Genomic DNA, 24,947 nt, shown 5'->3' on the forward strand with positions numbered 1-24,947 from the left:
TGACTTAACTCTACACCTCTCTGTCTTCCCTGTTTCAGGCTTTGGCATCACCAGCAAATTCTGGGACCATCCGTTTCAGACGCTGATCCCAGAGGAAACCCCTGAGAAGGAAGACTAGCACCCGTTACTCTCCTGCATGGTCTTTGGCTCCTGTTTTGCTTTCCTCTTGCAAGCCTCGTATGCCGCCCCCAGGGACTCTGCAGAGCTTGGAAGCCTGGGACCTGAGGAGAGAGGGGACTGTCCTTCTGCTGTGCTGCTTCTTTGTAACATGGTTCTGCTGTGCAGGTGACCTTCTGGAAGGAGCCCTGCAAAGACTAATGGAGAGGGAAGACCAAGGTGGTGTTGCTGAGTGTCTTAGGCAGGATGCAATGGCAAGGGGCAAACTCTGCCCAGCTCAGCACCTTGAGATCAAAGTAGAACTCTGGTTTTAGACACGTGTAAGAGTTTCATTGTTGAGCACATGCCACAGCTGACTTGGAGGACTGGTATCCTGTGATGTGTTGAGCGGTAGGCAAACTGCTCTGGCTCTTAGTATTCCTGATATCTAGCATGGTGTTTGGGTGGTGGGTGCAGGATTGCATAATGGTGCAACCTGTTGGCATCCTTTCTGTGTAGACAATGGGCAGTGGTCTAAGTCCAGCTTGTTGCATGCCACCTACTTGGCTGATCTCTCCAGGGGAATCACTAGGGGAAAAGACTGCTGATTTCCCACAAGCTGGCACCAGGTGTGCGGAATGGCCACCCCTTTTACGCTCAGTGTGATTCTGATCTCTTTAGAGCAGAGCCCTGTGGGTTCTGGATTTGCTATGCAAGTGGCTGGATACAAGCCACCGGAGCTAGAAGTTATTTAAGAGGTCATCAAGTGTATCTCCCTGTCCAAAGATGGAGGATCTGGCACCAAAGAGTCCCTGACTGGTCCCTATTCCATTACTAATGTAACTTCTCATCCCAGAATTTGGGGGTGAAGTGAGATTGTAGTACATAGCCTGATTTGGAACTGCTTGAGTTTGGGGACTGACTTGGATGCAGACTGAAGTTGGTAGGCAGAGGTGGGATTTTAAAGCAAAACCAGGCAAGCAAGAAAACAGAAAGAAGGGCGAGCCCCTTCCAGAAAAATGACAGATAAATTGCCACAGATTGCATATTGCAGAAATTCATTTATGCAAAAAACAGTCCTGCTTGAGTCAAATGCAAAAAGCCAACATCTGTCCAAAAAGACGCTGCCTAGGAATCCTCAGAAAATCATACTGGGTCAACTGACTTCAGCTTTGCTTTGTATACACTACAGTATTCACAATCTGATTAATCTGCAAAACCACACTGGGCTGTCAATGAGCTGTATTCTGAACCTACTGATGTGCCTTACTTCTCCTCCTTTAATGGGATGGCAGCCTTCACTTGATGTGCCATGTACCTTAACCGTGACATTTGAGAAACTGTCAGAGATCCATAACTGTTATACACGAAGTGCAATAAAATCAAATACTTAGTCCAGTGTAGGGATAATTGCAGGCAATAATTACAGAAACGAAGAGCAACATTGTTTTTTGTATAATTCTACAGTATGTCATTTTTGCAACATTAACTGGCCTGCTGTTTATTGTAAAAGGGGAGGTGGTTTTTCCCAGAGGCAGTGATGAAGAATTTGTTCATCCTTTGTTCATTGGCCACCCTTTGGGAAGAAGACTTACCATAGTTGGACTCTGGCCGCATCAGGCACACAATTTGCAGTCCCAGATCCACTTGTCCTTGCCAGCAGCATCCTCATCCCACCTTCTCAGACCTATAAGGGCACTTTAGGAAGATGCTGGTTTGTGGTTGGGATTGAACCACAGCTGAAGCGGATTTGGCACTTTTGCACAACAAACCTCCAAATTTTGTGCAACAAACCTCCCCAAAAATGGGTGGTTTTTTGTGGGGGGGTTTTGCAATAAGGAAAGTAACAGAATACAATGCTGAATGTGGGTAAACATTCCTTGATGAAAAGTTGTACAACCTCCTTGCAAACAAATCAGGATGAATGCATAATAAGCAGGTGGTCTGGAAGGTGGCCTAAGATGTGATGCCCTCCAGGAATGTTCCCTGAAGTTCCAACTTGCCATGCAGCAGGCTAGCCCTGCTCTAATCCTGCTCGTTATGTTTTTCTATGCAAGGGGAAGCTGCTGTAAGCATCTTGGACTATGCTTTGGTGTTGTGGCCTCCTGTTCCCTTGTCGTTTTTGCCAGTGACTCCAGGAGCCAGAAGGTGGTGACCTCCAGTCACAGGATTGGGGTGGGATGGTTATGTCAAGAGAGCAGAGTTGGCAGGGTTCTTCTGGGAGACACCCTCCAGGACTAGGATGCTCTCCTGCACCTGATTCCAAGACCCTTCTTCTGCTGGAAGGTGAGCGGGCAGAGTGCTGTCCCTCTACAAATAGTCTAACTGCACAGTAATTCAGGGAGGTCACTGTTGGTATCTTCTGGCTCCTCTGGAAGAGGCAATGTCTCCTGGTCTCTCCCCCTTTGGCCTTTGAGGGCTTATTCACACTTACTGTTCCTGCATGCCTTCCAGGCATAGTCTGCACTTTAAAGCTCTGTGTGCGATTGCTCTTTTTGTTGGTTTGTTGCTCTGGAGCTTTCTCCATGAAAACCTGCTCTTTAGCACTGAATCTGAGCAAACAACAGTCTGCGGGGGGGGGGGGGGGGAACAAATTCTTGTTTGTTGCACTTCAGCTTTGCAGAGCAGTTTTTGCTGGGGAAGCTCTGGGAGGGGGGAGAAAGAAAGGAGTGCTCAGACATGGAGCTTTAAAGTGCGGACCTCTGCCTGAAAAAAGTGGGGCAAAAGGTAAGCATGGATGAACCTTGAGTCATCATTTTGCTCTCCCTCTCTCCCCTGCCAGTGCACAACAAAACTGTGTCAAATGTGGTCCTTTGTGCTGATAAAGAGGGAGGACGATGGCAGCCACTTGCTAGATGATGTGCCAAATTGTGGTCCCTTCTTCTCTTCCTCTTTTTACCTCTGGTGCTGCTTTCATGTGTTCAATGGCCTTGTGAGGTTCTGTAGTGTCTACACACAACACGAGGCAGGAGAGGCTCCTTCCCCTTGTTCCACTGGGAAGATTATGGGGATATAATTAGAGGGAGAACATTGCACAGATGGGGCTACTGCAGGAAAAAGTTTTGCTCTCTCCCTGACTGCCACTGTCCGGAGCGTCCTTGGAAAGGAGGACACAGAGAAGGACTTTAGACTTATGATGTCAGGTTCTGGACAGGTTCATATGGGGGAAGGTGGTCCTTTAGGTATCCTGAGCCATATTAGGCCTCTAGATCCCCAACTCTCCGGTGAGATTCCACCATCCCCATAAGAGGGCGAACTCCAAACCCAGCAGCATCTGTTAGGCCATGATGGTTTTTCCAAGGCAACGCGCAGCTGTCCTTACAAGGCCTCTGCAGATTACACCCCTTCCTCCTTCCAGGCAATGTTCACATTCCAAGTGCTTACTGTGCACTTGTTGGGTTTCAAGGACGAGGTGTTCTTAATCTGTGTTTGCCCTGCATTATCCAAAGCACATTACGCATCCAGATCTAAGATACTTCTGTTCAATGTGTTGTTTGTCAAACTGGCTTCATACCAGTTGGAGTCCACAAACGGTTGTTAATTTGTCTCTAGCCAAGGTGCAAACACTTTTGTATAGGGTAAAGACATCAAAGGAATCAAAGCTGTGCTGATGTGAACATCTGGAGGGGGTGGTAAAGCTGCTTAATGCACTGGGAATGGGGGAAAGAACCTCACTATATTACAAGCCGGTAATATGAACACGCCCTGAGTCTGTGGTGATATCTCTCTCTCTCTCTCTCTCTCTCTCTCTCTCTCTCTCTCTCTCTCTTACTGGGTCCCAGTTTTGAGTAATTAGATTGTGGAAGACTTCAGGTCTTCAGGTTCTGGGGCCACCACCAGCTTCCCCTCTCCAGCCCACAATCACAAATACAAGTGAGCTTCTCCACCACTGTTTCATCTCTCCACTCCCAAATCTGTGTTTGGTCAGGTCAATTTTAATGGTGTGTCAGCTTTTCTATGCTACCCTGCCCTTTTGCCTGAAAGAATTTATGCAAACCTCGACTAACCTGGAGTTTTGGACTTTCAGTAAAGGCAATTGCAAAAAGATGCCCACTGGGTTCTGGATTTTGTCACTGTTTTCGGTTATACCCAACCTTCTGATTTCTCTTTGCCCTCCCTCCATGTTTGCCGCAGGATATATATTTTTTTTAAATAAGGATGAAGTTATATAAAATTGTAGACGTAACATAATTGTACATAGATATGATGTATATGTTGAAAAAATTAAACCATTTGAAGTGTTGACATGTGTGTGGCGGCAACATGCTTGAGACATTTGCTTCTGGAAGAGGGGAGGTGGGGGAAGGCGCAGCAGAGCAATTGTGGCTGCCGTGTTGCGGGTCTGTTGTAGCTTTTGGAAGCAGAATCACCTAGAAGAGAGCCTTGCAGCAGCTTGCCATGAGGCTGTCGCAGTGGCCAGCTGCTGCAGTCAACCCAAGCAAAGAGGGTAGGAGAAGTGCAAAAAGAGACTGTTAGCCACCTCTCATCTCCCTTTTCTCAGAGACCCCAGTGCAGAGGTGGTAGCTGTGACTTCTGACATTGCACCCCTGCTCGGGGTTGCAGGCTGGGTTCAGGTGGTTATGGGCAGGCCGTAGCCCAGAGGTCAGCAAACTTTTGCAGCAGGGGGCCAGTCCACTGTCCCTCAGACCTTGTGGGGGGCTGGACTATATTTTTTTGGGGGGGAATGAATAGATTCCTATGCCCTACAAATAACCCAGAGATGCATTTTAAATAAAAAGACACATTCTACTCATTTGAAAACATGCTGATTCCCAGACCATCAGCGGGCTGGATTTAGAAGACGATTGGGCCGGATCCAGCCCCGGGGCCTTAGTTTGCCTACCCATGCCATAGCCCATGGTAGAACACCTGCTCTGCATGCAGAAGATCCCAGGTTCAACCCCCAACACCTCTTTTATGTGGGGCGGGGAACGTCCCTGGCCTGAAACCCTTTTCATACATTCTCAAGTTGCCTCCCTCTGGCATTGGCCTATCACTGGGCAACCTGCTGCCAGAAGCATGTTTGGCTTTTCTCTCTCCATCCTGAAATGCCTCTTGCTTGCCTAGAAGGAGAGAGAGAGAGAGAGAGAGAGAGAGAGAGAGAGAGAGAGAGAGAACCTCTTGTTCCTGCACGCCTGGAACGTGATCACCTGGACAAAGGTAAGAGTTGCATCCATTGCTTTGCCCATCTTGCCTATGGATGTGGACCCCAGAATGTTGGCCAAGAGTGAATACCGCCTTCAGGCTCAAGAATGTTTCTGACTCCGAGTTCAGATGATATTGAACTAGCTGTTCTGTAGAGCAGCTTCCCATGTTCCTATTGAGTGTGCATCACTTAGAGGCCTTTTGCTCCAACAAATGGAGTACACAAGTGGTGCCAGGCGTGCAGAGGCAAATGCACCCCCCTCCTGCCAACAAGTGATATTTGGTTCTGGGAAGCAAAATGCGCTTTTAATAACAGGTAGGCCAGTGATACAATCCTAGAACTGTAGTGTTGGAAGACAGCCAAGGGGTCATCCGGCCCAACCCTCTACATGATTGAAGCAGCCTTCGCCAACCTGGTGTCCTCCAGATGTTTTGGGCAGCAGCTGCCATCAGCCACAACCCACACTTCTATTTTGTAGCCCAAAACGTTTGGAGGACCCTAGGTTGCAAAGCTTGGGTTAAAGCAGCCTTTCTCAACCTGTGGATCCCCAGATGTTGTTAGACTACAACTCCCATCACCCCTAGCTAGCAAGGCCAGAGCTCAGGGATGATGGGAGTTGTAGTCCAACATCATCTGGGGACCTACAGGTTGAGAACTCCTAGGTTAAAGCATCAAGAAAATGGCGGCCTGGGATTTCCCTGCCCTCAGAGGCAGCCCACCTCTTTGCTTGCTCTGCATAGAACCTCAGGTGCCTCCAAGCACTCCACACACCCTTCCCAGCTGAAATGGGCCAAACATCTGTATTGCCTGTAGAACAAGTTTGCTTTAGCCATGACAGAAAGACCCGACTTCCACACCCCTGAGACTTTACGGAAGGCAAAGCAGCCCTTACTGGTTGAAGCACCAGCCATTGTTTGAGAAGTGGCTCCCCTGCTCAGTTTCCCATCTCATCAGAGTTCCTGTTTGTTTCCTCATTTAACCCAGTTCTCCCCACCCCCACCCCGCCGCTGCTGCTGCTTTGGACGTAGTGGAAGAAGTTTCTTCAGACAAAAAAACAGTTTCTTCTCTTTTTTTAAAAAAAGCACCTAGTTGTATGATTTGAGGGGAGAGGAGTCCTTCCCCCCGACCCCCAAGCAACCAGAGAACGAACTGGTAGGCTTTTGAAACGTTGATGCAGAGTGATGGACTAGGACCTGCAAGATCAGGCTTCAAATCCCTCCTCAGCTCACTGGGACAGTCGTTGTCTCTTTGCCTAGCCTACCTCACAGGGTTGTTTGGAGGATTCAAAGGGGGAGAGGAAAACCGATGGGTGCTGCCTCCTTGAGTTCCTTGGGGGAAAGAAGGTGGGTTAGAAATTGAATCTATAGAGAAACAGCACACACACAAAAACTCCACTTGCTTTCTGCAATGGTAGCTAGTTTAAAAACCTTGAGTAAGACCATCCAACACAGTGGAGTTGCATAGGACTGGGAATTCTAATCTGTGGTAGCCATGGTGAAAATTGAAGTGGGATGGGCTTTATTCCAGGTCCATGAATCCAGAGCACTTTGGTCTTTGGTACTGTCCGTGGCTGGCATGCAGGATGTGATTCCTGATAAATCGGCTTGCCCCCAAGAGAATGGAGCCTTCAAGGAGGTGGGCAGCCCATCCCTCTTCCGCCCCATATTAAATATCTCCTCCTGGACATCTTTGGTCTGTGTTACTTTAAGCACCTTTCTGGAAACAAGCCTGGCCTTATATATGCAGAGGGCAGGTTTTTCCCCAACACCAGTGGCTGTCTTTTGACACAGTCCATAACAATTTATACACATACATGCATAAAATTTTGTATACATGCAAAACCAGTTTGTTGGCTCTTTAATTTTGCTCAAGCAGCTTATTTTACACAGAACTGAGCAGTGACTGGGCAAAGTTGATTGACTTTTACACAGATTGAGCAGTGACTGGGCAAAGTTGTAAAATGAGGCAGAGGAGGAAAAACGGTCCTCAAATTAAAACAAGAACCCAAAAATTAATAGTAGGGAAGAAATGGGAGAACTTTTGCAGCCCGAGGGCCACATTTCATTATGTGCAACCTTCTGGGGGCCACAGGCCAGTGGTAGGAGGGGCCAGAAGCAAAAGTGGGTGGGGCAAATGGTACCTTTGTGCAGTAGGATGCTTTCTACACACACACACACACACACACACACACACACACACACACTGCAATGTGTGGGAGGAGGAAGATGTAGGATATTACCATGGGGTGATTTCTGCTCAAGGGGGGGGGGTTACTACAAGAGAAGAGGAGAGGAGGCATGGACATGGGGGTGAGATAGGGGTGCAAAGTGGGGCTGTGGAATAGAATGAGGTTGGGAAATTGAGGAGGTAGACTGGAATAATCTATGGGCAAAAAAACACTTAAGAGTTTTGGTAATGACAGACATCTATCTTAAGATGGAGTGGAAGAGTGAATGAAAAGAAGAGGAAATACAGAGCATGCATAGAATGATTTAGTGCTGTCTATGCCAACGTGATACCGTTCTGCTGGGATGCCTGGGACTGATGGGAACTGTAGAGCAAAGGATCCATAGGAAAACAGATTGCTGATTTAGTGTTTTCAAGTGTTTGTGTAGAGCAGGCGTCAGTTCTTCCTGGAAGTGCCACATGGTAAGAAGGGAGTTTTTCTTTTTCGTCTCAAGGCCGTGCCTAATCAATAGCTCTGAAATACTCTCTTCTATTTCTTTTGCACAACTTCACCTTTGACCCTGGGACTCTACATGGGATCTAGAGCTGAGCTCCAGCTCAAATTAAGCGTGGGGTGACCCAACCTGTGTGTGTCCCCGACGCATGTCCAAAGCCTGTCATTTGGAGGATGCAATTTGCCCAGCCACCCACCTCTCACACAAGGAGGAGTGCTGGGGAAGGACAAACCAATCCTAAGCAGGCAGCTGCACTAGGGGCAGATACTCCAAAGTGAATTCCCCTGTGTCAAAGTTCACCCTAACTGATTCTGGACAAGGCATTTGTTTGGGGAGTAGTGTAAACCTTTGTTTTCTGCCTTTCCACTGACTCCTGTTGAGTGAACTTTATACCTGCATTTTTAGTGGTGTCTGCAAGTGTGTTTCACCAGCTAGGAGAGGTTAGAATGTGATGGTATCTCTAGGTGTCTAGGTTGTGTTGTAAAGCCATGTACATAGAATACCACCACCATCTTGTGGTGACTCATTGTAAGTACTGTTATTAGGTCAATTGGTTGTGGCAAAGGGGGTTGAAATTACAGTACAACACCCTGACTACAGAATCAAGAACTGAAACCATTCCATGGGGGGCTCCTGCTAAAACACTGAGGCCAAAGGCAGCTTCCCTAATAACACTTGTCAAATTGAGAGAGTTTGACAAAGGACTGTTAGGAGCACAGACAGCTAACCCTATATGAAGTGTCACACCCCCTATTAAGATTACCACTACTGTTGGTGGATTGTAGCATCTGACAGGTCCCTACACCATGGGGACAGGCACCCCCATGAAACACAGAGCCATCCTTCAAAATTCACACATCTCTGAATTCTGCAATGCAGCTGTTCCACTGAGTAAGGCGTACGGAAGTGCACCTCCTAAGGTAAAGTGTACATAAAATGTCGGAATTCTGAGCATCTCCGACTTAAAGGCCCATATATAGTCTTGTGGGTTTCCATAAGATGTAGCTCAGAGGGGTTGCCTGCTTCAGAGCCTGCAGGTAAAGGTGAATAGACTGGTGAGAAGGCATAATGGGGCCTTCTCTCTGGTGGCTCCAGTATTATGTCATGCCATTCTTGTGGGCATTGGACAGGCCTCATTTCCCATGGTAGTTAATGGCCGTTGGGTAGGGCAGAAGGCAGGGAAACCAATGACAGGCAGAGCCAACTAATTCTTTTCCCTGGTGAATTTTAGAAGGGGAACACTGAGAATGATGAGAAGGGGGAAGCTGAAAACCAAGGCTTGAAATCCCCTGGACTGATTTTAAGGAGGTAGGGAGGCAGGTATGGGTTAACTGAGGAAAGACTGAGGACCAGTCTCCACTGCCCATTTCTCACATTTTAAAAGAAGGCTGTAAAAACCCACCTTTTCTCAAAAACCTTTGATGAGCAGGGTATGGGGGTATTGAGAGATGGCCTTTTCCCTTGTACACCCAGTAGATCCCTGTGGTCTGTGGGAGAGTTTCTCCAGCAAGTTCCAAACATCTCAGAAGCCACCTCTGCAGTAACTCAGAGCAAGGCTTTCAGTGTGGCTGCTCCCATTCAGTGCAAGAGCATTTCTGCCCAGTTATGACAAGAGCTCACTCTCTGCACTTTCTGGAAATGGCTGAAGGCATTTTTGTTCTGACAGGCGTTACCAGCTTGATAAAGGTAAAGGTACCCCTGCCCATACAGGCCAGTCGTGTCCGACTCTAGGGTTGTGCGCTCATCTCACTTAAGAGGCCGGGAGCCAGCGCTGTCCGAAGTCACTTCCGGGTCACGTGGCCAGCGTGACGAAGCTGCAGCTGGCGAGCCAGCACCAGCGCAGCACACGGAAATGCCGTTTACCTTCCCGCTATAAAGCGGTACCTATTTATCTACTTGCGCTTAGGGGTGCTTTCGAACTGCTAGGTGGGCAGGAGCTGGGACCGAAAGATGGGAGCTCACCCTGCCGCGGGGATTCGAACTGCCGACCATACGATCAGCAAGTCCTAGGCACTGAGGTTTTACCCACAGCGCCACCCGCGTTCCCTCCCAGCTTGATAGATGGATCTTTACCAAGAGTGTCTGTTTGTCAGAGTTTTAGTCTTGTTTTAAATGTATTAGTTGTTGTTTTTAAGTGCTTTTTATCACCCTGTGTGTAAATCACCTTGAGATGGTTTAGAAGCCTAGTAACACGTCAATGGTAATAATGATGATGATGATGATGATGATGATGATGATGATAATGTATGGCTAAGGCAGTATCACTTTCTGCTAGTAGTTTTAAGGTTATTGTTTCTACTTGTAGTGCTAGCTACAGGCACTTCCAGGCTTTTGCTATTTTTAGGTGGGCATTAACCGCAGCCTGGAAAATCCCGGTTGCACAATTAAAGTTGCTTTGGAGCTCTTGCATAACAAACCACCTTCTGCAAATATCACACCTGAATACCACACCAGGGCAGAAGCTTAATAAACAAGCTGTCTGGAAAGAACACATTTTTGCTTCGAAAGATTTTAGGAAACAAGTTTGCATTTGAAAACATTGTAGCCACTTTGTGATGGATTTTCTGAAAAAGCACGAGTACTGTACAGTGGTACCTCAGGTTACATACGCTTCAGGTTACAGACTCCGCTAACCCAGAAATAGTGCTTCAGGTTAAGAACTTTGCTTCAGGATGAGAACAGAAATCGTGCTCCGGCAGCACGGCAGCAGCGGGAGGCCCCATTAGCTAAAGTGGTGTTTCAGGTTAAGAACAGTTTCAGGTTAAGAACAGACCTCCAGAATGAATTAAGTACTTAGCCCGAGGTACCACTGTATACACCTCTCTCCAATAAAATAAAGTCAGTTGAATTTCTGTGTCCAAAGCATGTGGCCTTCCCCTTTTGAGAACTGAAAGTAAAACAGCAGCTCAACCAACGGGAAGGTGTCCCACCCGCCTTCCTAAAGTGCTCGATCCTCCTTCAACAGGAAGTGAGGCCAACTTCTGGGAAACGGGAAGCTGAGAGTTCAGCAGTTGGAGCAAACTCTTGATCGCACGGCAAGAAGAAAGGGGGGATCCGGAGACCACCGATAAACAGGTAAGCAGGAGCTGGGCGGAGGAGGGCAAGGAATCCTGCTCCCCTGCAAGGGCTGAAATGGGCACTCGGGGCTATATTTAGAGGATTGGGAGACCTTACACAATACACCAAGTAAAAGAAAGAAAGTTTTACCACCAGCCCTCTCCCCCGCCCCTCTTCTTCCCCAACCTTATGCTGTATATAACATTAATGTCTCACACTGTGTGTAACTGATCAGTAGAAAAGACTCTACGAACTGAAAATAGAGACAATGCACGTACCTTTGTAAGCCAAGAAAACCTTTAATAAAAATTCCTTAAAATAAAACAAAATAGGGGATGGGAAGGAGAGATTAGTGGCCCAGGTGCTGGTCTTTCTGAATTCATACTAAGTGCATTTGTTTTATTTTATTTGTTCCTTGCATTTATATACCACCTTTTCTTCCAGTGTGGTGCACATGGTTCTCCTTCTCCCCATTTTATCCTTGCAACAACCCTGTGAGGTAGCTTAGGCTGGGGGCAGTGATAGGCCCAAAGTCAACTAGTGAGCTTCATGGCTGAGTGTGTGTCTGTGTGCAATTAAAGCGGAGAACAGCCGAGTGTGTGCAAATCTTTAACTGCTTTCTGCTTTTCGCTTCTCCCCAATGCTCTGGCCGCAGCTGAATTTCACTCTGACCATGGATGGCATCTGGCCTCAGGCTGCAAAAAGGAATTTAAAGTAAAGCCAGTCCACGGATGAGGCTAGCTGAAGCATCTGCCTCGTAAGAGGCAGCGTCCTGCCCACCACATTGCTTCAGCCCCCTTGCGGAACTCGCTTCTCTCTCTCACACCGAGTTTGGCAAGAGAGGGAGGGAATGTTCCAGCTTGTGGTATAAATGGGGAGGGGGAGGGGGTGACACATTCCCATTTTGCGTCAGGTGGTGAAAGGGGATGGGCCACCCATGATCTAACAGCTGTGGGGTGGAGGCCTCCCCATCCCCTCTGGGCATGCTGGATCTCTGCTTTGTACAAATGCAGGGGCACATATTGGGGATTGCAGTTAATCCCCATGAGATTCCATCAGGTGGAAATCAAAGAGGGATACAGTGGTACCTCGGGTTAAGAACTTAATTTGTTCTACGACACAAGAACTACCCACTCTGGAAGAATGGCAGATGCAAGTAATAGAATATATGGAGATGGCGGAAATGACTGGCAGAATCCGAGACCAGGGAAAAGAGTCGGTGGAAGAAGATTGGAAGAAATTTAAAATTTATTTACAGAAATATTGTAAAATTTTTGAATGTTAATGGCATTGAAATGAACTGAAGGGGTTCTAGCAACGAGGTTAAAAATAAGATTGGATGGATAATTAGACAAATAAATTGGATATGAATTTGCTGAATTAATTTTCAACAGGGATACAAAAAAGGGAGATGTGAGGAAGTCAGGAAAATAAGTGAATCAAAGTTGAGAAGTAAAAAGAGGGATTTTTGTGTTTTTTCTTCTTTTTTTCTTAAAATGTGTTTTTTCTTTTCTTTTTTGAAACTATTTTCTCTTTTTTCTTATGTACTTTATAATTTTGTATTTGTGTGTATTTGTTCTTGTTTTTTCCTATGTTTGTTGTCTTTTCTAAAATTTAATAAAATATTTATATATATAAAAAAGAACTTAATTCGTTCTGGAGGTCCATTCTTGACCTGAAACTGTTCTTAACCTGAGGTACTATTTCTGGGTTAGCAGAGTCTGTAACCTGAAGCGTCTGTAACCTGAAGCGTATGTAACCCGAGGTACCACTGTAGTCTGCTGTGAGCTTCCAGGCATGTGAGGGCCAACTTAGGAGGGCAATGGCGATGCTCAGTGCAGCTCTGTACCACTTTTCCATGCCGCTGACTGAAATATTTTGCAAATGAGGCCTTGGCACCAAGCTTACGTTTAACTTTAAAAAACAAAACAAAAAACACCTTACCGGATTTCTTCCTGGAAAGGGTAGGTCTGGATCAAATTGCGGGGAAGATGCCAGTGTGGTTGCATCTATTTCCATAAACCACCACGTGTACATTTTTTGTCCTCTTTTTATTAATTGTTATGGTAATGTACATAGGTACCCTAGAACCCTACTCAGCTTCAAAATGCAGAAGAGAATTCCCCAGAGCATGTTCCACCCCTTTAAAAAATATTATTTGGATGATGATGATATATTTATTTATACCCTGCCTTTTTCCCTGATGGGAGTCAAGGTGGCTTACAGATAAAAACATAGTAATATCAATCATTTAAAAACAATTAAATATTGATAGAGTTAAAACTATATACACATATAAAATCTGTTTAAAATATCACCAAAGAAACAGCAAGGCACCGGCCCTCTATCTAAAATCAGTCAATTCCTAAAGGAATTGGAACAAAAAAAATCTTCCCCTGCCAGTGGATGGACAGCAAGGAGGGAGCCAGTCCAGCTTTTCTGGAGTCTGGGAGTAGCCACTGATAAGGCCCTATCCCATGTCCCCACTAAACATCCCTGTGAGGGTGGCAGGACTGAGAGAATAGCCCTCCCTGAAGACCTCAGGGCCCGGGCAGGTTTGTATGAGCCTTTCAGATAACATGTACAGAGCATGTGTTGAGTACAATTATCTAACAACGAAGTAAAGTGGAAATAGGGCAGGAGCAGAGAAAGCTCCGCAAGGCACACCCCTCCTTTGGCAGTCTTCACAGAACTCTAGCCCAATGGTTGCCATCAATTTGATTTGAATTAATTTTATAATGAAATGATTTTAGAATGTTGTATTATTGTTGTTAGCCGTCCTGAGCCCGGCTTCGGCTGGGGATGGCGGGATATAAAAAAAACTTATTATTATTATTATTATTTTTATTATCTACATTTAAATTTGAAACCAGTTCAACTTCCCACTAAAGAATTCTGGTAACTTGCTGTTTTGTGAAGATGCAAGGGATTTTCTGACAAGGCTTGGGCAGCAACCATTTTCATAGTTGCTGTTTGGAATCCATCATGTGGCTGGCCCTACCATCTGGCAGGGTAAGTTGCCTGCTTCAGGCAGCAGAACTTGGGTGTCATGAATGGGCAGCAAGTTGTCGAGCCATGTAATTTAATTTATCAGAGTTGTACTTTTAGGTCCAGGAATAGAGAGAGGTGTGGTTGCCACTTCGGCCAGCAAAATACCTTGGGCTGGCCCCAGGTCTCAAGCTGGTTTAAGGCCACATTCACTCTGTACATTTAAAGTGCTATCTTGTTGGCATCCATCTATCTTAAGAGACAATGGAGTTCACTTCCGGGAGTGACGCACCCTTAATAAACTACAGTACCCAGAATTCTTTGGGGGAAGCCAAGTCTGTTTAAAGTGGTATCATTGAACTTTATATAATGCAGACCCTTTCAACAAGCAAGTCTCCACTGGATGGTGGTGATCACGAGCTGTCTTGTGTTGCCCAGCAAATCCCGAGGGAAGCACCTGTGTTCTGCTTTGCTCCACCTGTGTTCTGCTTTGCTCACCATGTCCTTCCTTTCCCGCAGTTATGGATACCATCCAGGCCATTCTGAAAGTTTCGGTCACCATCTTTAACCAATGTGAGAAAATGACGGATTGCAATAAGCACAGAGAGCGCCTTGTTGAGCGCATTAAGACCCTCCGGCGGCAGGTTGAGCGCTTGCACCAGGTCTGCACCAGCTTCTCCGATGACCTGGTATTGATGCTGAAACAGACGCTGAACGTCCTGAAAGAGGCCCAGACGAAGCTTTGCGAGTATGGTGACATGCCCCAGTTGCAGCGGTTCTTGAAGGCTAGCAGAATGCTAAAGGACTTTGAAAGAATGAACATAGACATCAGCAATGTCGGTCATGACCTAATGAGGCAACTAGAGATTGAGAAGCTATTAGATGACCGTCAAGACCTCTTGAAATTTAAGAAGCCTCTTGTGACCCAGGAAGGCAGACAGGATCTTGTGGAGGACTGTGTATCATTGAAGGAGATGAACAAAGGTGCTCCCGATCCTCTGCCTTTGAGAACAGTGGAGTGGGGAAGGGAACAAACAGACCAGCATTGGCGGGGGGGGGGGGGCGACAGCAATGGTGGCAGCCACCAGCCAGGGGCTTGTCCTTAGGGAGGGATATTTGAGTGGCGGCATGATTTAAGTCACTAGTCTTCAACCTTTTTAGACTCAGGACCTGCTTCTCCCCTAAGAATTATGGGAAGTGTTGTTTGTTAAAGATGCAGAGAGTTCTTGGGAGCCCCCTCCCCCCAGTTCCCTCACAGTTACAGTTCAGAGTGGTTTAACAATCAATCCTTCTTCCCACTGAACTTGGGAAATTGTAGTTGTAGATTTGGGAGGGCGAAAAAGGCCTCCTAACATCTCTCAGCACCCTTAACAAACCACAGCTCCTGGGATTCTTTGGGGGAAGCCACAACTAAAATGCATGGTGAATGTGGCCTAATTCAGGCGTCAAAAGTCGCCTAGGTGCCCCACTGGCTTCTGGGTGTTTCAGTGTATACAGTAGATCTCCCCCCCCCCTTGGGATAACCACAACCTTACGCTGTGCTCTGTGGCCACCCTGTACCCCAAGAACAAGGAAATACATTTGGCTCATTATCACTTCATTGCTGTGCTCTGAAGGAGTGTTGCCTTGTTGGGACCTTGCTAGGAACTCAAAAGACTCAGAGCACAAATTAAGATGGCAGGTAGCTGGATTCTCATCAACACTGGACCTTGTTAACACACTCAGCCACCTTGTAACCGTTGTTTTTTTTTAATGATTAAAAAAGCCAGAAAGTGGCAGAAGATCTAAGGCTCACTGCAAAAGGTTCTGGGTTTGAGCCCCTTCTAGTGCTGCTGTTTCTGTGCTTTTCCATTGAAACCTTTTGGAACCAGAAGTACCTGGCAAGATATAGAGACATACCTTGTTTTCCCCGACACCTTCCAAGCTCCCAAGAAGCAGCTTTTGAAGTGAGTGTCTTAAAATCATTCCGAAGCTAATCTCTCAGTTATGGGGGCCAAATGTACTTGTCTTAATTAGAGAGCAGGAGGCCCAGACACATGTCCGAGCCAATTTCAGAGCAAAGCGTGCAACCAGATCAGGCAAGCTTCTCAAAGCCACAACTGTCTTTTATTGCTACACCACTTCAGCTTCAAAGCTTATTATTCTGGCTCATTAACCAACACTAGAAATGAACAAGCATTCGAAGGCCCACCGCATGATCCTTTATAGATGGGAGGGCATTCCACAGGGTGGGTGCGACTGCTGAGAAGGCCCTCTGCCTGTTTCCCTGTGCTCTCACTTCTTGCAATGAGGGAACCACCAGAAGGCCCCTCAGAACTGGATCTCAGTGTCCGGGTTGAACGATGGGGGTGGAGGTACACAATGAAGGTTCTGGTACTGGTCTTGCTGCACTCCAAGGAGCCTGGCTTAAATACAGTTCAAAGGGGAGGGGTAGATGACACACAGCTGGCTCAAACATCTCCCCTCCAGAGGAGGCTGACAGCAGCAAAAGGTGAATGTTGGGGAAGACAGTGATGGCAAGTCTCTCTTCCCTAGCCCTCCTGGAAGTACCAGCTGCCGGTGCAGGTCTTATTGCACTTCCAGTTTCTTTTCTTCTGAAATACTGAAACTTGAATATTGCCAGCTCACCATGTGGGGATCTCCAAGTGACTGTGGGCCTCTCTCCAAATTCTGATCTGTTTCCATGGGCTTCTTTCTTACCCCCTTCCATTCCCTCCAGGCCAGGATGCTGCTGCTTCCATGGAAATCACTGAAATACCCAAAAGCCAGATCACCAATGTGACCTTCCTGGCGGAGTGTGAGAGCTACACCCTGTGCAGTGGACAGTACAATTATTGCTCTGTGGCCATCAAAGTCTTCAAGAACCCTTTGAATGAGAACAAACCACAGTGAGTGCCTCTCTTTGGTCCTCTTCTTGAGTGATGGGTACAAGTGGCCACCTCTATATTGCAAAGCTAACCTAACCACCCTCACAGAGGGAACTGATGGAGAGACTTTCGGCTCCATCACAGAGACTGATCTTTCTGTTGCTTCCCCCAGGGATGTGAGGAGCATCTTTTGGACCGAAATCAAGACTATGAAGAAGTTTGAGTCTCCCCACATTGTCCGTCTGTATGGGATGTGCATAGATGAGAGTGGTAAGACCTTTGCTCTTTGTGTGTATATGTGTGTTTGGGGGGGGGGGGGGAGGTAAGAATTCATCCTTCCACAGTAGTTAATGCATGTCTGTATTTAACTTTCTTTATGTGGTTTTTACTGTATGGTTTTATGTATTTTTTTTGTGGTAAACTGCTTTGATATTTTTCATGAAATAGCAGTTTCTAAAATATATTTTATAAATAAATGAAACAGAAGAAAGAATACACAGCCAGATATTGAACCAAGAAACATCCATTGTATTCATACATGCTTTTGGTGCAGTGCTGTGCCTCACCCTCAACTTCACAGGAGCGAAGTTTTATTTCAAATAGCACCAGGTCTTCCACTTAGCCTCTCCTGACCAGGAATATGTGCTCTCCACTCTGTTTTCATGAATGTCTCAAGGAGCTGAAAACTGTTTGGTAGCAGAGCACAAAAGACAAAGACAGCCACTGACTGAAATGGAGCAGCAATTCATCAATTGTCTTCTTTGCCATAGGCTTCCCTCCTGAATACTCCATCATCACGGAATATTGTGAAAAGGGTAGCCTGAGGCAAGTGCTGAAAAAGGAGCCTGACCTATCCTGGAAGATTCGCTTGGAAATGGCAAAGGATGCTGCCATCGGCCTGTACAGGTACACTGAGCCTGGCTAGAAGGGAAAGGGCTCTGACGTTGTGTTTGCACAGCACCCTCCCACTCTCCCTCCAATAAGTGGCAGTGACTCTGCTGTCTGGAGGTCAGGTACACAGAGTGTTGGCTTTTTCCTCCACTTCTTGGCTCTTTTTGACTGCAGGTTGCATCAGACGGGGGACAAGCCTCAGGTGCATTACTGCATCAACAGCACCAGGTTCCTGGTTGACAAAAAGTACTGTGTAAAGGTGAGAGCTGTGTAAAGGTGTCGTGGCTTCAAAGAAGGCTTAGAAAGGCATATCTGCCTTGCACACTTTCAGTGGCTTAAGGATCATTTTCACCCTCCAAGGAAGTCCGGAAACTGGAGACCTGCAGAGAGGGGCTGATTATTGGACAGGTCTGCCCAATATATTCCATAAAAGGTAAAGGGACCCCTGATCATTAGGTCCAGTCGTGACCAACTCTGGGGTTGCAGTGCTCATCTCGCTTTATGGCCGAGGGAGCCGGCGTACAGCTTCTGGGTCATGTGGCCAGCATGACTAAGCCGCTTCTGGCGAACCAGAGCAGTGCACAGAAATGCCGTTTACCTTCCTGCTGGAGCGGTACCTATTTATCTACTTGTACTTTGATGTGCTTTCGAACTGCTAGGTTGGCAGGAGCAGGGACAGAGCAATGGGAGCTCAAATACCCATACCCACCTTCAAATGTCTGCATCTCTAGCTGTGTGTGTGTGTGTGTTGCATTCCTGACCCTTGGCTACAGAGCTAGAGTCATAGAATTGGGAGGGTCCCCCAAAGGTCATCTACTCCAACCCACTACTGCTGTGGGTACCAGCCTCCCTGGTAAACAGCTATCCAGCCACCCCCTTCTGAGGCACACTCTTCCTCAAAACAGCTCGTCCTGTCAGGATGCTCTCTTCAACGTTTAGCCTTAACCCCATTTTCCTGATCACACAACATTCTCTCTGCTCTTCTCAGCTCTCTGGGTTTGAACTGAGTCAGACGGTCTCTTCCATCAGACGGAAGCCTAAGGAGAAACCCAAAAAAGAGGTCAGTGCTTCAGCCTACATCTGCCCCGAGGGCCTGCGGTCAGTGGAGCATCAATACAACCTGGCCAGCGAAATATACAGGTATTTTATCGCAAAGTACTGCCACACCCCATTTTTATTTATCAGGGGCATCTTCATTCCATTCTTTAGCCAAAGAAGCTGCTTTACAAAATCCCATAGTAAGGCAACCCCTGCCTGCAGGCTTATACTCTAAAATACATGACACAAAAGGAAAAAGGGATGGGGTGGGATGAGGAAAGAAAGCAAGCTCAGGCACCTGTTGGGGTGGAAACAGCTTGAAGGATGGACTGACTGCTGCTAAGTGAGGGAAGGTCAAAGGCAGCTGGCCAGTCTGTGGAGGTACTTAGCATCCTCAGAGGACCACAACTTATGGACAACATATGGGCTGGGTGGGCAGAACCAGCCCATGTCTCCTGCATGTGTTAATTAAATGAGATGCATGTCATGGCATCATAAAGTTTCTAATTACTTCTGCACAGGGCTGGCATCAAGGGCTGGTGTTGGGCACCTGCCAAGGTCTGAGTTCCTGCAGGGGCACCACTGCCACCTCCTGGCCCTGCTTCTCTTCCCCTTGCTGTCGCTGCCAGTTCACCTGCCCTCTCTGAGCAGCTGGAAAGAGGGTGGAGGTGGGACAGAATCCTAGAGAGCCCAAAATATTATTTCATTTAGGTGGGGACAAGTAATTAAAAGAGGGAAGAAGAATGGGAGAAGTGTATGGAGTGGAGTGTAAGGAAATATATCAAAGTTCTGATTTTCCCTGTGATTCTTCTCAAATGTGAAATTCCTTTTTAAAAACCCAACTCATATTTTCATATCAGCCCTCCTGATGTTTTTGGCCTACAACTCCCATGATCCCTAGCTAGCAGGACCAGTGGTCAGGGATGCTGGGAATTGTCGTCTCAAAACATCTGGAGGGCTGAGGTTGAGGAAGCCTGATCTAATGCAATACAAAAATGTGATAATAAAACAAAACTTTAAAATAAGCAACCTTCATCACAAAAGTAATACAGTGGTATCTTAGGATGCGAACGGGATCCGTTCCGGAGCCCCATTCACATCCCGAATGGAACACAAGATGTGACGGCGCGTGACGTCATTTTGAGCGTCTGCGCATGCGCAAGTGGCAAAACCCAGAAGTAACGCGCTCCGTTACTTCAGGGTTGCTGCGAAGCGCAACTCGAACTTGCTCAACCCGAAGCACATTCAACTCGAGGTATGACTGTATTCAATGATCATTAGAATAGTATAAAATAATAATACCAACATATAAAAGTTAAACAGAAATCCACTCAACAGTTACAATAAATAATTTCTAAACTATAATCAATAAAACAATGGCAAGCCACAGTACATAAAATAATACAATACAAATTGAGAAGCAGAGACTAGAGGGTGGAGCAAGGCAGGTGGAAGGAGGCCTTGCCTGACGAAGTCTCTCCCCTCACAGTTCTTCCTCCAGGAACGGCTCCCTTATGAGGACTCCTAGGGCCGGAGGGTCGGGCAAGGCAGGTGGAAGGATCTTCCTGTCCACCTGGAAATGGATAGGCCTCCATGCAGGACTGGCCTGCTCATAAGGCGAGGTGAGGCAATGGCCTCAGGGCAGCCGGCTCTGGACAGCTGGGCGGGGCAGCAGAATCTTCTCCAACGCCCACCCATAGGTGTGAGCAATGCTGGGTGTGCATTGGAGGAGGAGCAGATGGCATGGTGCACATGGCATCTTCTGTTTCCACTTTCGCAGCAAAGCGTCCTGGCCAGCCCTGCCTCCCTGAAGAGTGGCTGAGCTGGTAAACTTTGCTACCTTCCAGCTGTGGAGGTTCTGTGACATCGCATTCCCTAGGCATGGCTGAAAGCAGGCAGAGAGCCCACCTACCATCTGCTGGCCATAGCCTTGGGGGTATAGGTCAAGCATATCATTGCATTCACACCACAGACGTGTTTGCTTCGTTTCAGCTTTGGGATTGTCCTGTGGGAGATCGCAACTTGCAAGATCCCATTTGAAGGTGAGGCATGGATGGGGGCAGGGTTGGGCTCATTCTTTTGGGAAGGGATCAGCAGGCAGGCTCTGCAGACTTAGGAGCGCAACTGAGACTACAATCCGAAGCTGCTAGGGGAGGGGGGCTGTTTTTCAGAAGCCGTCCGAGATTCCTTGCACTTCCCTTTACATGCAAATATTACAGACTGGCAAAGTGTAATTCCTGGTGAAATAGATGTAACTGTTCAGCTTCAATCTGGTAAAGCTCCAGGCTCCTCCTCTATCCTACCTGGTCAGTTAAAATCTATCCTAAAGTGCTGAGCACCTATTACCGTACTTTCAGTTCTTGGATTATATTTGGATTAAAGCTATAATAATCCCTGTTTAAAAAGCTCAAAGAAAAAGTAGATAGACTTAGCAGGATTATTTTTAGCAGCCTCCTTTCAGTTATAGAGAAGTAATGTGCTGGGTTTTTAATCCAAACTTTTCTGACTTGGGTTGAAGACAACCATCTCCCAGGGGAGAAACAGATTCATCTCAGAGCAGGTCAGTGTATTATTTGTTGCAGTGTATTAGCCCACATTGCAGAGAGAGATACATACCTCATTTCCTGGCAGTGGGTTTTTCTCTTACTTCCATTGATTTTAAGTCAGCTTTGGACTTGGTTCCAAAGGAACTGTTATGATCCAAATTCAGTAAAACCCTCTGTGGTGAGCTGAGCCTAGGGATAGATGAATATGTCAGTTCCTGCTTCTCTCACTATCTATTTCCACCTCCCCACCCCCAAACTTCAGTTCACATTTCTGCACCACTGTGCTTTTTTCTTTCTTTTAAAAGTCCTCATGAAAATCCATCAGCATTTCAGTCCACAATATACACATTTTGTATGCATTTTTGCCCAGTATGCACATTTTTGCAAGCATTTCTCCCCCAATACATTTTCACTAATAAATGAATTTTATACACTTTCCTCACACATTTCCTCCACTTTCCTCTCCTTCCTTGGAGGTTTTTAAGCAGAGGTTAGATGGTCATTTGTCATGGATGCTTTAGCTGAGATTCCTGCATTGCTAGGGCTTGGAGCAGATGACCCTTGAGGTACCTTCCAGCTCTACAATTCCATGATTTTTTTGTACACAGCATTCGGTTGTAGAACTGCATCAAAAAATTCAGAGAGGTGTTAATTTCAAAGGATGGTTATGTCAGTTTTAGTCTGCGTAGACTCTTTGAGATGAATGGACATGACTAACAGGTTTATTAATGTCAATAGGTCTACTTTGAGTAAAACGCAGTTGGCTCCAGCCCTAAAATCCTAAGCAAACTGAATTTCTCCCACATCCCTATCTGAGCCATGTGTCCATCCTGCTACTATCTTGAGGAAGTAGGACTCCAAACTTTTGCATGTACATAGTCAGAATGCCCCTTTTATGTTGGTGGAGGAGGCACTGTGGTGGCACTGTGCTTTCTGGAATGGGTGGGATGACGTGGCACCGTGAGAGCTGGGAAGCCACTGGCGCCAACCTGGAGTCTCCTTGCTTCACCCCATCCTCATGCAGATTAACACAGTGCTGTTGCTGCTGGGAAGACACCACTGCTTTCAGCCACACATTCCAAGAGTCACCACTAGAGCACAGGTCTCTGTGTGGTTCTGTATGATTTCCTGACCTGCTTTCCCACTGCAACTCTCTTCCCCAGCTGCTTGTCTTCTTATGAAATCCCAGACAAGGGAAGATAACACATCTAGATCCCAGTGGGTGTGTGGAAAGGATTGGAGCAGAACAGGGGCTGGCAGGGAACTGCTTATGTACTTACCCCGTCACTTCTCCTTTGAAACTTGAATGCCCTCCCGCAGCAGATTTCATAACAGTTTTGGTCCCTGCCTTTGCAATCAGTGTTCATTGGGGCCTAAGAGCAAGGAGTAGGGTTGTATATCTCCCTGTGTGTCCACATGGAGCCACCCAGGCCAAGATTCCTATCCCTGGCTGGATCTACACAGATATAAAAAATGCTATGGGAGAAAAACGCACTCTCTCTATATAGAGCTCCCAATGGAATTTGCCATTGACTTTGGATTGCAGCTCTACAGCCCCATCTGGTGTCACATTTTTATAGCGCACTTATAACATTATAATTGTAGCTGTGTAGCTGAGTCTCCTGTGATTATTAACTCAGGTTGCACTGCAAAGGAGATCCGTGATAAGGTTTGCAATCAGGAGCAAGAACCTCTGGGAGACGACTGCCCCCCACGTCTGCGGGACGTCATCAACAAATGCCGGGATTTCGACCCTTCCCAGCGGCCAACTGCTGAAGGTACCAGTGACCTGGCCTGTAGCAGGTCTTGGGGACCAGAGATGTGGGCATGGCAGCTAAAGGGATCCAAATCATCATACCCTATTCTTCCTCCACAAGCAAAGCAAAACTGGCATAGGTAGCCTCTCCCTGCCCTCCCCTTGCTTGGCCTCACTATTTGGAATGTTCCATTCTTTTCTTTTAAAAAAAGGTAACTCGCAACTTATGCACATTTAACTTATGCACATTTAATTCAGCTTTAAGCACATGGCAAACAAACAAACAAACAGGGAGGGGGGAAAGTTCAGGAAAAAAGAATTTGGCAATCCTACTTGCCATTGAATGCAGTGTTTTTTGACTATACACAATTTTTGCCTTATGTGCTATCCCCGAAATGTAACCCCCATGAAAGATGAGAGTTGTCTATACTATCAAACAAGCACCAGACAACAATAGCATACAGAAAAGGGAAACAAAGGCAAGCAACATGTCCCCACTCAGTAAAAAAGCAAACAAGCAGGCAAAACAACAGGACATACCTGTGTGCCCTGCAATGGTCTAAGATAAATGCAATATACATCTGAAAACTAACTGTGTTAACAAAAAAATACTAGAGGCAATACACCTAGAATTAAGACACCAGGCCCCTCCAAAACAACACAACAATAAGCAACAATGGTGGTGGTAGTGTTCCTCTGGGTAAGAATTAATAAAGGAAATAAAAGGGTAACCAATCCTCATGGAACTTGTCTCTATCAAGTTTCACCCCTCACAACTTTACAGTATTGCTTTAACTTGCAGTTCTGCAAAAGTAATTGCATTTTTGTGGATGAGTTACTTATCAATCTCCATTTGAGCAGCCACCCAAAGGTGAAGTGTTAACGATTAAAATAATACACTTTTATTAACTCCATTCTGAAAACCAGCTTGCCTTTGTTTTTGCAGAGATTGTGAAGCAACTCATTGTTCCTGACCTTTTGAAGGAGGAAGAGCCTGACCACACGATGGGGGACTGAAATACAAGAACTTGTTCTCAGCACCATTTTGCAGGGCCACCCTGAGCATCAGCACAAAGCCAAGACCTTTTTCCAATGGGCATGTCCCTACAGCCCTTGGTCAAATTGGCGCACTGTCATAACTTGTTAATTTGGGCCTGGTTCACACACAATGCTGTTTAACTGTGGTTTGTTTACTGCTAGCAAACCACAGTCTCGATCCATGGTCTGCTATTATCTTATAAACCTTGGTTTGTCTTCACTATGGCTTAGTGTTACAGGTGAACCCAGAATCCTTCCTTAGCTATGATTTTTTTAACCACCCCACCCCAGATGCTCATCAGATTCAGCAGCAGCAAGTTTTATTATATGGTCACAGACCTGGAAAACTAATCCTTACAAAGGCATGAGGCAAGAGCTGCTGGAAAACAAAACAAACTATGGGAAAAGGACAGCTGGTGGTTCACTCAGGGCTTCTTGTGTACATGACTTTGCATTATACTATTTGCACATTATACAAATTGTGGCTTAGTGTTAGTATATGTGAGCATAACCTTAGTAAGCTTCAATGCACTTCTTGCTTCTTGCTTCTTACAAGCCAGCTCAAAGATTTCTTTTGGCGGAAATGGTTGCCCCACCCCAATGGAAATCAATGCATGTTTTTTGATCTATTAATTAGCACAATAAGAATTCCAGACCCAATGCTTCATTCTTCAAACTTAACTAGGGGTATTGTGAGGTGTTCTGTAATTCAATAAAATTATACTGAACCCATAGTAGGAATTTTTGTGTGTTCTTCTGACCACAATTTAAAGAAGGATGATATGGAGCCAGAAAGAGCACGTAAGAGGGAAATCAAAATAATGTCCTATGAGAAAAGACTAA

General features: G+C 46.3%; 2 protein-coding genes across 2 annotated transcripts in view; both read left to right on the forward strand.

Moving 5' to 3' along the window:
* FA2H (fatty acid 2-hydroxylase) overlaps nt 1-4,242 on the forward strand; it is a 71,909-nt gene extending 67,667 nt beyond the window's left edge. Inside the window, exon 7 of the mRNA XM_079988462.1 lies at nt 39-4,242. Within this exon, the coding sequence (XP_079844588.1) occupies nt 39-118 (80 nt within the window). The 3' untranslated portion in view covers nt 119-4,242. The remainder of the gene's footprint in view (nt 1-38) is intronic.
* A 6,451-nt stretch (nt 4,243-10,693) lies between these two features.
* On the forward strand, nt 10,694-24,838 carry MLKL (mixed lineage kinase domain like pseudokinase). The gene is made up of 10 exons (XM_079988447.1): nt 10,694-10,998; nt 14,488-14,952; nt 16,688-16,856; nt 17,008-17,105; nt 17,606-17,741; nt 17,901-17,985; nt 18,715-18,866; nt 20,757-20,806; nt 22,951-23,088; nt 24,013-24,838. The coding sequence occupies exons 2-10, from the start codon at nt 14,490-14,492 to the stop codon at nt 24,081-24,083; spliced, it is 1,362 nt and encodes a 453-aa protein (XP_079844573.1). The 5' UTR covers nt 10,694-10,998; nt 14,488-14,489; the 3' UTR covers nt 24,084-24,838.
* Nucleotides 24,839-24,947: the final 109 nt, after the last annotated feature.

The sequence above is a fragment of the Podarcis cretensis genome (genome assembly GCF_951804945.1).
Source record: "Podarcis cretensis genome assembly, chromosome: 8".
Taxonomy (NCBI): Eukaryota; Metazoa; Chordata; class Lepidosauria; order Squamata; family Lacertidae; genus Podarcis; species Podarcis cretensis.